This window comes from Cyprinodon tularosa, unplaced genomic scaffold (assembly GCF_016077235.1).
Source record: "Cyprinodon tularosa strain WSP-4 unplaced genomic scaffold, ASM1607723v1 ctg463, whole genome shotgun sequence".
Lineage (NCBI taxonomy): Eukaryota > Metazoa > Chordata > Actinopteri > Cyprinodontiformes > Cyprinodontidae > Cyprinodon > Cyprinodon tularosa.
Window position 1 is genome coordinate 528,180 of NW_024039189.1, and position 13,253 is coordinate 541,432.

At 37.1% G+C, this 13,253-nt stretch overlaps 1 protein-coding gene across 1 annotated transcript in view; it reads right to left on the reverse strand.

Annotated features, from left to right (window-relative positions):
• Positions 1 to 13,010, reverse strand: part of myo3b (myosin IIIB) — a 113,246-nt gene extending 100,236 nt beyond the window's left edge. The window contains exons 1-8 of the mRNA XM_038301181.1: positions 12,858 to 13,010; positions 12,322 to 12,505; positions 9,582 to 9,602; positions 8,848 to 8,982; positions 7,241 to 7,345; positions 4,689 to 4,788; positions 4,085 to 4,161; positions 3,426 to 3,571 (exon numbers count right to left, since the gene is read on the reverse strand). Coding sequence (XP_038157109.1) covers positions 3,426 to 3,571; positions 4,085 to 4,161; positions 4,689 to 4,788; positions 7,241 to 7,345; positions 8,848 to 8,982; positions 9,582 to 9,602; positions 12,322 to 12,505; positions 12,858 to 12,886 — 797 coding nt within the window. The 5' untranslated portion in view covers positions 12,887 to 13,010. The remainder of the gene's footprint in view (positions 1 to 3,425; positions 3,572 to 4,084; positions 4,162 to 4,688; positions 4,789 to 7,240; positions 7,346 to 8,847; positions 8,983 to 9,581; positions 9,603 to 12,321; positions 12,506 to 12,857) is intronic.
• Positions 13,011 to 13,253: the final 243 nt, after the last annotated feature.

Below are 13,253 nucleotides of genomic sequence, written 5' to 3' on the forward strand. Positions count from 1 at the left end.
AGGGCGTTTTTATCTGCGTCTGACCATTCTGAATCTCTCTCCCTTGGATTCATGATATCTTTAGGCCTTGTTGCCCATGACAAGCCATCATTTACTCCATCTACCTCGTTCTGGTCTTTGCTCAGACGGATGCACGCTCGTTTTTATGTGTGTGTAATGTCGACGGAGATCTGGATGAACAATCACAACCTTGTCTGTCATTGCAGTCTCTCTAACCTTTACAGCAAATTTTACACACTTTGGTTTGACTTTACATGGACGCTCTGAAGCTTTATAGCGCTGAGAGCACCCAGCACCAGCGATTAACCTTTCCTGCACACTAAATATCGAAGAACACCCTTGATGTCACTAATTAGTTTTGCAGTTGATGATTTTACAGCTTTGTCTTCTGTGATGCTTCATTACGTTCTCTCGTAGCCCTCGAGAACATCCCAGCTATATCATGCACACTGCAGCACCCCTAATTATTGTCATCATTCAAATAATAGAGTAAAGGAACTCACAAACATCTAAGCAATCCTGAAAATTGTAAATAGTTTATCAGATATTTTAGCAAGATTGGTGAGATATCTCTATACCAGATCAAATATAGAGGTGACCCTTTAGTAACTGAGCCCTACAATCAAATTCAGTGCTTCACAATTTCTGTTTCTTTAAAGTTGTCATAATTGCCACATGACAATTGTGGCAATTTTTGATCCTTTCAGAACAGTGACGCACACAGGTATAAGATACAAGCTGGTGTACACCTAGGACACTTTTTCAGCTCTTCTAGTAGAGTTTTAAAGAAACAGTAAAGCCAATTAAACAGACAAAACGTAGTACATAACAATGGAACTCCTTTATACGTGCTCATTTTAAATAACCCGGTGATTTTAAATACTTATTGCATCTTTTTATGAAAACATAAATGAGTCAAGGACTTCTCACAAGGAGAAGAAACCATTTGAAAAGGCTATGTGATGCATTTAAAAAGAAAGTACATAAATATCAGAAGCTCTCCAATCACTAAAGCCCTGTGAAGAGGAATCTGTAAGATCTTATCATGGATCACTCGCGCCGCCACCAGAGACCTATAGGTGAAAAATTTCCTTATTTAGAAAGTAATTCCTTCAGGAGCGATACGAGCATTTCCTCCTGAATTCATCTGCGCCGCAGCATCGGAGCGAAATACATTTGAGATAAATGTCATGGTGAAAGAATCATTTCATGCCTGCACACACACTGTGATTTATTTAACAACCACTAAACCTTACAGGTCACAATTCAAAGGATAAGGCCAAACTGTGTATACTTTAGTTTGAATAGAGAGGGGAGGAGATATGGTGTATGAAATATATCTTTTTTTATCCTTTTTTATTTAAATGAATTAATTATAGTCTGATATGCTGGGATGGAAGAACTGGTTAGAAACAGTAACTCAATAAATTAAACCAGAGACTAGAATATGTAGATTTTTATATTTCAATAAATACTTTTTTTTTTGAGGGGGGAAATAAATTATGTCAAGAAATGATTGTTCTGGGCCATCCCCTTGCCTGATGTTTATTTTGTAATGATATTACAAAATGTTTATCATGTTTGTTTTGTAATGATCTAAGTCTTGGTTGTGTGGCCATCATGTAAGAAGGTTTGGTGAACCTTCTTAGTGTAGATATGAAAAAATGTTTTGAAAGACAGTCTCCTCCCATTATGCAGTTTTCTGGTACCGACCACTCCCCTGTGAGACAAAAATGCACACCACAGCATCACAGATCCTCTACCATACCTAACAGTGGGCATGACGTGTTTATCTATCATTCACAGTAATTGACAACATATAGCCCCAGAAAAGTGTATAAACTCTATGCCTCACTCTCTGTACATTTGGCCATTTATCTTTTTTTTTTTTCCTTTCTGTACCATCCTGCTAAATATGTAGTGAAATAAAAATGTTGGCTTGTTCAGTTTTGTCGGCAGAAACAACAGGAAGTTAGTCTTAGTTTGAGGTGACACTTAAGTATACAGAGAGTCATTAATTACGTATCAGAAGCTGAAATGCTTGAAATCATCTGAACTTCCATATCAATGCCTTTTGCACCATGTTTTTACTCCACGGTGTTTGTATTGGATCACTGCTGAACTTTATAAAATGGAAATGTTTATTTCACTGCTAAGCTGCTGATCATTTACTGTCTGAAAGCTGTATAAAACGGAATTTCATTTTCTACACACTCTGTGTCTGAGTCTCGAAAAATGCAATAAGATTGCTGCTGTTTGTTTTGACATTGGTCCTTATTAGAGGTAGACCAACGTTTGCTGATTGATTCAAGCATCTAGCAGATGATCCTTTCGATCACCCAAAGGGATTGCATTTGCGCCCCCTCCATTTGCTACCAATTGTTAATGTTTTGTTTAATTTGTTTATAACAACTGTCATCATTTTGTTATTTTTCCAAGTGAATGAAGGGAGAAAATCCCCCAAAAATCGACAGCAGATATCAGATTAGTTAAACTGATGTCAAAATGATTGGTATGGGGCTTAAAAAACCTGTATCTCTAGAGAGTATAAATTCAAAAGGAGCAAATAGTGACTTTCTCTTTTCTCCCTTTTTTTTGTTACACACTGTTACCCAGAAAGATATTAAAGTGCAGAGCCTAATTCCCTTAGTTATGCTGATTAATGGTGCAGTTTCTTCTGCTGATTAACCAAAAAAATTAAGCTAGATGCCTCTGTTTTAATAGCAACTCAGCCAGGATAAACTGTAATTTTAAAGGTCAGTCCTGAAGCATGGATAGAACTAAAAAAAAAAATCTTTAGGTGAAATACAAAAAAAGATGTTGTAAAGCAAAATGATATGAGATATCTATGAGAATTTAACCAACACATCTTACAATCAGTAAACCCCAACTAATTCAAACTATCTTCCTTCTGGGTCAGATTTGGCGCTGATGATGAAATGCTAAATGCATAGTTTCTGCTGCACAAGCTGTGCTTTTGCATGTTGGTGGGAAGGAGATAATATTGTGACCAGGACTGGGCAGAGGGGGGGCTGACAGCCATCATCTCGGTGTGAATGGAGCTAATCACTAATGCAAATTGCAATCAGAGGAGCCCATCTCCAACAAACGAGAGATAATTGCATGGTTGTGCTCTCAAGAGAAGGTCAAACATGTGTAACCCCTCGTCAGACATTCACCATTCACAAAAGTGAATATATGCAGTGAATATATCATTAGAATTACTTTAAGCCTTTTTTGTGGTGTGGATTTTACCATAATTCAACAATAACTGTCTGACAGCCATAGCAAAAAAAAAAAAAGGCCAGTACATTAATCTCCCTATTGGACTGCTGTGAGGTTTTACCATTGTTCTATTAACTTGGTGGGAGGGGGGCAACAATGTGGTCTACCTGTGGGGTAGGGGCGCCCTCTGCTGGACTCACCGAGGAATTTTGAATAGAGCTTTCACTGGGTGCATCTCAGCCAGTGGGGGGTCTCCTTCAGCCAACTCAATGGCCGTGATGCCAAGAGACCACACATCACAGCGGGCGTCATACGAGGAGTCGTACTGCTGCTCACAAGCAATGACCTGGCAACAAAACACACCATCTGAGTCCAAACATCCACGCTTGAATAAAGAGGGATTTCACTTAAGCAGTGTGTCAAATGAAAATTAAACTGTTTCACTGACTCAAAGCTTAAAGAAAATCCAGCTTATTTAAAGCAGATTCAAGCTGGGTCAGCTCAGAATAGCTGCCGCTGTGAGCTCTGCTTTCCTACAGTCAATAATTATAAGTGACACTACATTTTCCAGCTCAGTTTATTCTAATTGCCCCTTAGGTCCCTGCCCAACAGGCCCAATCACCGCACCTCATTTCTGTCACAGAGTAAGCCGAGGGGCCCTTAGACTCCCAGCTATTAACCTTGAGGTAACCTCAAGAGCTGCCCCTGTAGAGGAGAGCAGGAGGGGAATAGGCAATGACACAAAGGAGGGAGGCTCACTAAAATAACCGGTGCTCAGGCTAACACATAACAACTCCACTGACTTGTATGAAAGCACAAAGCACTAAAGCATGCATTGTTGTTTTTTAGGATGTCTGACCTCAGGAGCCATCCAAAACGGCGTCCCCACTGATGTGTTCCTCCGGAGCCGTGCACTGGTCAGTTGAGCTGAAACACCTGCAGAAAACGACAACAAAATTCACACTCCGCTGCATAAAGACCCTAAAAGCCAAAGTCAGATTTATAACAGGTACAAAATGTTTGAATGGATCAATAAATCCTTGTGTACAATCTGCTGTGGTAAACAGCCAAGCAATAATAATACTAGGCCATAATCATTTCAAATTATGTAGGACAGATTTTTATCAGCATGAGTCCACTTCATCTCCATGACACGGGGGACATAAACACGCCTGGGGGCGACTCAAAGTCATTTGCCATAGCAGCTTTCTCTTAATATGCAAAGCATCAAATAATGCAATTTAAACGAGCAATAATAGCCCCAGGTTCAGGCTACGCTCCATGAAATAAAAAGATGTTATGGTGAGCAGAGAACTGAAGAGTGTGGAGCACATCAAATGGTTTACCCTGTGCTTGTGTTCATACCTAACAATCAATGTGCTCTAGTCATGTAGCAAAAAAATTTAAATAAAACAAGTTTGCAAGAATAAACATTGTTTTCTTTTAGCAAAAAAGATAATTACCAAAGTCAACCAGTTTGACTCCCCCTTCAGTTGTAAGGAGGATGTTGTTGCCTTTGACGTCACGATGGATTATCCGGTTGTTGTGCAAATGCTGCAGACCCTTTAGGTCGGGGAACAAGAATACACATTGTGCTAAACACAGTAATTTGTTTAATAAAAACAAAAAAGAAATAAAGCACATTCTATAGGAAAGGGTGATTGCATTTTGAATTATTTCACAGTTTTTCTTGCCTGTTTCGGTTTATTATAAATTGCTTAATTTTTTTTCTTAACCTATTTCACCTTTTTGCATTGGAAAGCTGAACCTTATTAAGACCCAGCAGTAAATATTACATATATTTATCGCACATAGAAAGAAATTTTAAGCCTTTATTTCATGTCATTTTAGTGATTATGCTTTACAGATAACAAAAACTCAACATTTAATGTTCCAGGAAATTAGAATATAAGGTAAGTCTTAAAAATTAAAAAGGATAGACAGAAATTCAGGCTTCTGTAAAGTTTGCTCATTTCTTTTCACGGATTATTTGATCAGCACGTTTTGCATGAATTACAGCATCAGTGGCATAGAGATCGGTGTGTGGTTCTGCTGAGCTAATAGAAGTCCAGGTGGCTTTGATAGCAGCCTTCAGATCATCTGTTCGGTCTGCTGTCTCTCATCTTTTTCTTGACCATAAAGCTTAGATTCTCTTTGGGGTTAAGTTCAGAGCAGTTTGCTGGCCAGTCACACTCAGTAACACCGTGTACATTAAAACAGCTTTGGCAGTGTGGGCAAGTACCAAGTCCAGCTGAAAAGTGGAATCCGCATCTCCATAAAGCTAAAGATCAGAAAGAAGGATTTATATCGATAAAATTCCCTGGTAGATGTTGTTTAAGATATCAAAGCAGGCCAACACTAGGTCACTTTCCGCTCTAAATCCTGACTGATTGTGAAGACTTCTCACTAGACCTTAAATTGACAGTTTGAATTTGGACCTTTCCATTCTTCACACCTGGATTATAAAAAAAAAAAAAGCAAACTAATATATTTGGTCCACTAAGGTAATTTCCATTTTTTTTCTTTATCCCAGGTGGGGTTCTGACACGGGGAACGGGACATTTGCAGCCCCTGTTCAGGTTTTCTGTGTATGTAACGGCCTATCATGTGCAGACTCACTCCTCTTCTTGTGCAGTTCCTGTTTGCTTTACTCCGATCCTCTCCTGGCTGCAGTTATCACTGCTGCTGGTGCCCTATCTTAGCATTTACCTTCCAACCAACTTTCTATGATTATGCTTGGATCCAGCTTTTTTTGCCTTACCTTCCTTGTGAAGGTAATCAGTGACTTTCATCTGAACATCTGTTAAACCAGCTTTTTTCCACATGTTTATATAGACTATAATGTGGCCATTTTATAGTGTTAATACATTAGAAATGTTCTTTTTTTATATGATCTTATCTTTTGGGTCTTCATTCATTATCTGTAAACCATAACCATCAAAATGAAATATTTTACTATGTTTAATAAATGTCAGCAATGGTTTCAGTTTCTAAGATCAGTAACAAAAAGTGATTAACTTATTAATAATAACGTTTTCTAGATGTGCCTGTAATTGTAAAGTACTGAGAAAACAAAAATTTTGTTTTCTTTTGTTTTTTTAATGTGTTTACAAAACAAACAAATTTCCTTAATTATAGTTAACAAATAGATGCTATTTACTAATTTTTAATCTAAATGAAGAAAAGTTCTGTTAAATTGATTGGACATCTATAAGTCAAGCAAAAGATTGGCAGGAATCATACTATTGCTGAAACTAAAGCCCTGAGCAAAAAGATATGTGATTTCCCACAAGCCATAAAGAAAACAAAACAAATGAGTGGAAGAATGTGCTCCAATAAGACAAAAACTTTTTGGCTTATTTGTACTTCAGTAAAGACAGAGAAGCCTGTCAGAGTTAACCTGAAGATTGATGCTGTGAAATAAAGAGAAAACCTAGAAGAGGATCAGGGAACTAGAGGGGCAAGAGTCCTAAAATCTTTACACGTGTTTTTGCTTTAGCCTACATGGGTTTAATAAATGGGCTATAAGCAGAACTCCTGTCTACCAAGAATTAATTCATCAATTTGATTCAGGTGTGCCGATCATAGATGAATTTTAAAGTTGCAGGACACTGGCTTCAAATGAATGGAGACCACAGCTTTATCTGAGACTTAAATCCAATCTAAAAGTGTCTTTCTGTAGATATGCAAAACTGGTGGAGGTAATTCCTAAAAGACTCTCAGTAGTAACAGCAAAAGTTGTAAAAATATTCATTCAAGGGGGCTTAATATAAATGCATGCTACACTCTTAGATTTTTGTTTCTAAATAAAAAGTTTAAAACCATGTTTTTCCTTTCCACTCTACAAATATGCACGGCTTTCTGTCTTTTATCACACAAAATCCTAACAAGATACATTTGGTTTGTGTTGGGGACAAAAGGTGAAAATGTTTAATGGTGTGGATGCTTTTTAAAAGGCCCTGAGATGAAGCATGTTTGCATCCAAGCTGCTGCTTATCATCAGCTGCCAGTTTACCAAGAGGGCACTGTACAAGATGTACGAGATGACAGACTCCTGCAGACGCTGGCCGCGCATGATCAGGCTTTTGATGAGTTCTGTGATGGAGCCGCCGTTGCACAGCTGCAAGGGAGACAGAGAAACAACAGTGACTCGTCCATCACTCACCGTTCTAAATTATGATTCATGGTGAGGGTTAGGCCACACATCCAAGCTGGCGAAAGAAGCTCAGCCTCATCTGTCAGAACAATAGCATCAGGCTAGTTTAGAAACTCTGCGCCTGCAGAGTATTTCCAAATACTTAAGCTGCTATTAAACAGTTTTCTATCTCACTACTGTATGTATAACCTCTGCTCTTGTATTTCAATCTGACTAAATAAAGCTGATTTTGTGATCAAATTGTTAAGGTATACTGAAGTTAGTAAGGCTGCCTTTGGTTACAGCCAATCCAAGAATTCAGCATTCCGGGAGGGAGTAAATATGTATCAGCACTGACAAAAAGTTTGCAGAGTAAAGTGAGATTGTGTGATGTTATGATGCAGTCACTCCTGCAGGATATCAGTCCTATATTTGCATTTTATGTGGCATGCAGAGGTTGCATGATCACAAACAACATGTAACTTCCTGGCTTTGCAGAACATAAAACTGTTTATGCTACTAAATGCACAGGAAGGAAACAATCGCTTCTTTAAAACCTAAAACTGCATATCTTCCTATGCTATTGAAATGCAAGGTACATACACACAATTTCACAGTTTATGTCTCTGGAAGTTAAAGTTTCTCTAAAGGTTCCAAATTAGATTTTTTTTTCTGTTTTGTGTTTACACATCGACAGCTGAAGATGACCTATCCCTATCATTTAAATCTTTAAAACTAATAAAATAGTACCTTTTTTAGGTACTGTGTTTAGTGTTTTCTTTTTATCTTATTATGCAAAATCATTCATATTTGGTCCTCCAAAACTCAATGGAAAAAATATATATTTTGTTTTTTTTTTTCTTGTTAAAAAAAATTGTATGCTGTCAGCAGAAAATAACATTTTACTAAAGTAAATGCCTATTGTACGCAAAATGCTCAAGCAAACTAATGCAGTTTAACTTTTTCTTTCAGTTTCTCATAATCTTGACTGCTCAAATGGAGATCACTTTATTTTTAGTATCAACACATTTCAGGTTTATTTAGTTTTACCAGATTTATGGTGAAAGTTCACCATAAGATCAATGTTTACATCCATCCTTCAGGAACCCTTAGTTCATTTGGGTCACTGACCTCAGCCTGTTATCTTATTAACGCTTTTGTGGGTTTGATCTGAGTCATGTGACAACTCAAGCTGAACAGCTGACATGTACCAACCACCTGAGTTCTCAGTACCATAAAATTAAATTGAAATAGAAAATAATTCAATCATTAAATATAAGTAAAAGTCAAATAAGCAAAACATTAGATACAGTTCAATTAAATATACGGATATTTAAGATATGTTAGAACTAATAATGTTGAACAAATATTCATCAATCTAATAAATTAAAAACAAAATAAATTAATAACATAAAACCGACAGACCATTTCAGGTTTGATATTAGACTTGGAAATTAAAAATAATCCGAACATAAAAAAGAGCTCACCTCGAGTACCAGCCAGAGCTGTCCACCGGATAAGTTGTCAGACTTATAAAACATGCCATAAAACTTCACCACATTAGGATGGTTGGACAGGGACCTCAGGATGTTGTACTCTGCTTCTATCTCCTCATCTACATCCTTCAAGAAGCAAACAGGCAAGTTTTAAGCAAAGCTTTGCAAAGTATGCAACAATATGCATCACAAATAATGTTTTAAGGGTGTGATCTATTTTTAGCTACAATGCAACACTAGGTAGCTATGATTAGGACAGGGTTATAAAATAGTAACACATAGATAGGATGGGCTGTAGAGCTGAAGTACTGCTGGCTCCACTTTTCTATCAAAGTAAATCTCAGAGGGAGAGAAGATCCACAGCCACAGAGGTAGAATTTCTCCTCCTGGATGCCTGAGTGATGGTGTCAGCAGTCTAATCAGGGAGAGAGATGGGAGCGGTGGCTGCTCCGTCTTCTTGAGGGGAGCATGGTGGGGGATCGGGCTGTCAGGATGGTGGATCCTTCCACTGACACAGTCACAAGCAGCTTTCATGACAAGTGGGGCCCAAACATGGTCTACAGTATCCTCATCAAGCAGAAAAATGAATGGCTATGCAGAGAGAAGCTATGCTATCTGCAAAGACTGCACTAGACTAGTGTGGTGGCAAAGGGGGTATGAATCGTAGCAGGGAGAACAAAAAGAAACTGCATCAAGATGAAGAGGAAACAGGACTTGCCACCTACTCTGTTTGAGCTGCTTGAATTCTGCAGGAAGTCCCAGTTATAGGAAAAAACACAAATGTTTTAGTGCCAAGAAGTAGTCAAGTTTTCAGTCAGACAAGAATGATCTTAACAATGCATGATCTCCATCACACTCATGGAGTCACATTACCATTATACAGGCGTCTTGTTCGTGGAAAGGATTCTGTCTCTATTATGTGGTGCTGAAGCTACAATTGGTGCATAATCAGGATTAAAGAAGAACTACTAGCATCATTAACCAAATATAAAGCTTGCAAACATAAGCAGGGACCCTGAAACAGGAGTCCTCTGTGTTTTTCTAGCACTTTTTGCACATGCAGAACCATTAGAGAGCAATATGCAAAGATTTTACAGCCCTGTTCACAATGTTCTCCAGTATAGTTCAGCATGGCTTCAGGCTCCCAAAACATTTTAAGAAGAACTAATATTACTACTGTTTTATTATTTTTTACATGTAAAATTATCAAAATATTTGCTCTAGAATTCCTCAAAGGGCAGAATGAGTGATCGGATAGCCTTTAGTTTTAAATTAGCTAAGAGATAATATCATGTTAGGGTTTTGTTCGAAAGTTTAGAGCTAGTTTATTTAATGACAGATACAGCTCAGCCTGAATTAAAGTTGTCTAAAGATCAAACTGGTTGTAAAATGACCAATTTTTTTATTTCTGAGTGAGCATTTAGTAATCTTAAAAACAAATTAGTGTTTGAAATCCTAAAAAAAAGGATTGCCTGTATAAATCAAAGATAAATCTGATTAATTAGATATGAAATAATTGAATAAAGGGACTAGATCAGGTAATATGAATTCACACATTTCAAAGCCAGTAGCTTCTGTAGTTGCATAATAAAAAGCCTTCAGGTTAAATGATGGCACCCTCCTGGCTTATTATATCTACTTTTTCTTTTTTACACATTTTTTTTGCTCCATTTGTTAGTAAACTTAAGCTTTCTTTATTTACCACAAAAAGACCAGGTGACTGGAGGTAAGATTTGTGTGTAAAGAGTAAACATGAAGCAATGATCCAAGCAAGTCTAAGGCAAGGTTTTTAAAAGAAAGAGGAAAAGTCAAAACCAAAGTGTAAAAAAGTGCAAAACTGGATCTCGAGAGGGATAGGACAGAGTTAACGCTCTGAATATTACGCTGGTGTTTACTGCCAGCAGATGATGATGACATGCAACAAGGTTTATGTCTGCTGATCGTGCCCAATACAAAAATTCAGGCTCAAAAGGAATTAAATAGACAACCACTGAAGGAAAGCTGAGAGTTATACTGCTTTATTTTAACTCGAACACATGGTATTTGGTTTGGTGCTTCTTTTATAGGCATGGTATGTGAAAAGGCCCCTTTAAGCATTATAAAACTTGTCCCGAGAAGATGGAAGGATATATATATATATATATATATATATATATATATATATATATATATATATATATATATATATATATATATATATATATATATATATATATATATATATATATATATATATATATATGAATCCCATATCCTCTGGTCCTTTTTGTTGGACTTTTTTTTATGAGTGTGTACGAGAAATTATCTTCTGTGTCATGTGATATTTATACTCCATAGGGAAGGAAAGAAGTTGAATTAATAATTAAAGCTTCCTTGACCCCAAAACCTCTTAGATCGATTTAAAAGCTCTACAAATCTTTGTTAAGGAAACATGACATCACTGCCCTATACCATAGTAACCTTAATGCTGAAAACATTTGGTCTACAAATCCACCATAATGCTGCACATCAGCATCTTACCGATTTAATCATTTAATTAACAGATTTACACATTAACAATAACTATTTTGAGGAGACAACGTACTGACCTCAAAGATGTTTTTTTTTGTTATAATAAGGGTTTTAAAAAATACAGATTTAAAAAAAAAAATTTCATTTAATTTTTTTGTTTTAAATTATTGTTTCTAAAGATTTGTCCTGTTTCTGCCACTGGACTGAAATGCAAATTTAAATTTAACTGGGGAAAAAAAATTATTTATAAATGTCTGCTTTTAACGTTTTCTTTACAGTCACAGAAAAATAAATGAAATATATATATTAAATTAAAACCGTCATCTAAAAAATGAAAGTATGCCTGAAATATACTTCGGTTATATAGTTCCTAATGTGTTTGTAATGACAGAACCTTTCATATTGAAGAATATAATAATTTCTTAATAAATTAACTCAAGTTGTTTTCATACATTTTCTTTCAGAGTTAGATAATCACAAATACATTAACTAGGGAGAAGAATAAAAGGTGATGTAGGCAAAAAAGCAACAAGTTGATTCTTCCTAATGGAACACTTTATATACTCTATGAAAGCAAAGCAAAATGCATATGAATAAAGCACCATCCAGCTGGTTTCTAGATCCACCAAATATCTAAAAATAACAATCAATATGCTGCCAAACAGAGAGAGCTTAGATGGGAGAAATGGTGCTCTGGTGCTTAAAGCAGGCTGCTTGCATCCCACACAGATTTCCACAGTATACCACCCTGGCTCCCTGAGTGAGACCCTTTCCCACTTCTTGTCCTGTTTATGTAGCTGCTGGTTTCTATCCAGCTGTAGTCCTTTGGGCTCACCGTCCTTCATTAACTGAAGTTGTCCAGCCATTGGATTCAGGTGTGTTAAAGCAGAGAAACATTTGAAATATGCAGAGTTTCAAAAGACTCATGTCATGGGATGTTTTGAAGGGACTCACGTTGATGGGGTCTAGAACCTTCACTGCCGCCTGGCTCCCATCCTTTTTGTTGGTCACTTTGTAGACTTTGCCGTACGTCCCTTTCCCAATGGTCTCCACTATGTCCCACTCTGCTGAGGGATCTCCTAGGGTCTCCAGCCCGATCATGCTGGACTTGTAGGGGAACAGTCCATACAGAGATGTCCTGAGGAACAAACCAGATCCCAGATCAACAATGTTTTCACAAATCCTGTCAAAATCTTATGATACTATTAGTTTATGTAAACCAAGGATAACAATAATCCCCTCTCTAAGGCTAAATACTTTGTAAGGGAACAAAAAGCTGATTGTGAATGAACCCAGAGGTCACACTTCTGCACTTCTGCAACATGAGAAAAATATATCAGCTAAAGTTATAAGCAGATGAAATTCATGAACAATTAATATATTAAATATTTTCCCAACAGCTTACTTAGCAAATGACTGTACAGACCAGGGTGTCAAATTATGAACTTAAAGCAAGAAAAATCCCAGAACAAACTGCAGTGGCTACTTACATGGCGAATGTTATGTTCTTCTGACTCATCAGCACTGTGAAAAGTTACAAGGAACGAGTCTCCGGTGATCATACTAGAGCAACAAGGATAGCAACAGCAAATGCTTCCCTCAAGAGGACAGGCAACAAGTGGTGTTTCCCACAGTCACTGAATTAGCCGTCTCCACTGAGACCTCGCTGTGCACTAAGAAGTGAAATCTCCTGGAGATCAATTGGATTGGTCAGAGATTACCTGACCTGAAGCGGCGAACCTTCACCACACCTCAGAACAAGCAGCTTTATGAAACAATCTCCATGCTGGGTGTTTTAGAACATTATTGTTAGGTTTCTGTTTCTGTAATGTTTTTCTTTTGATATTCAGGTTTGCTTTGCTCTTTGTTTTATAGGTTTTTAGGGT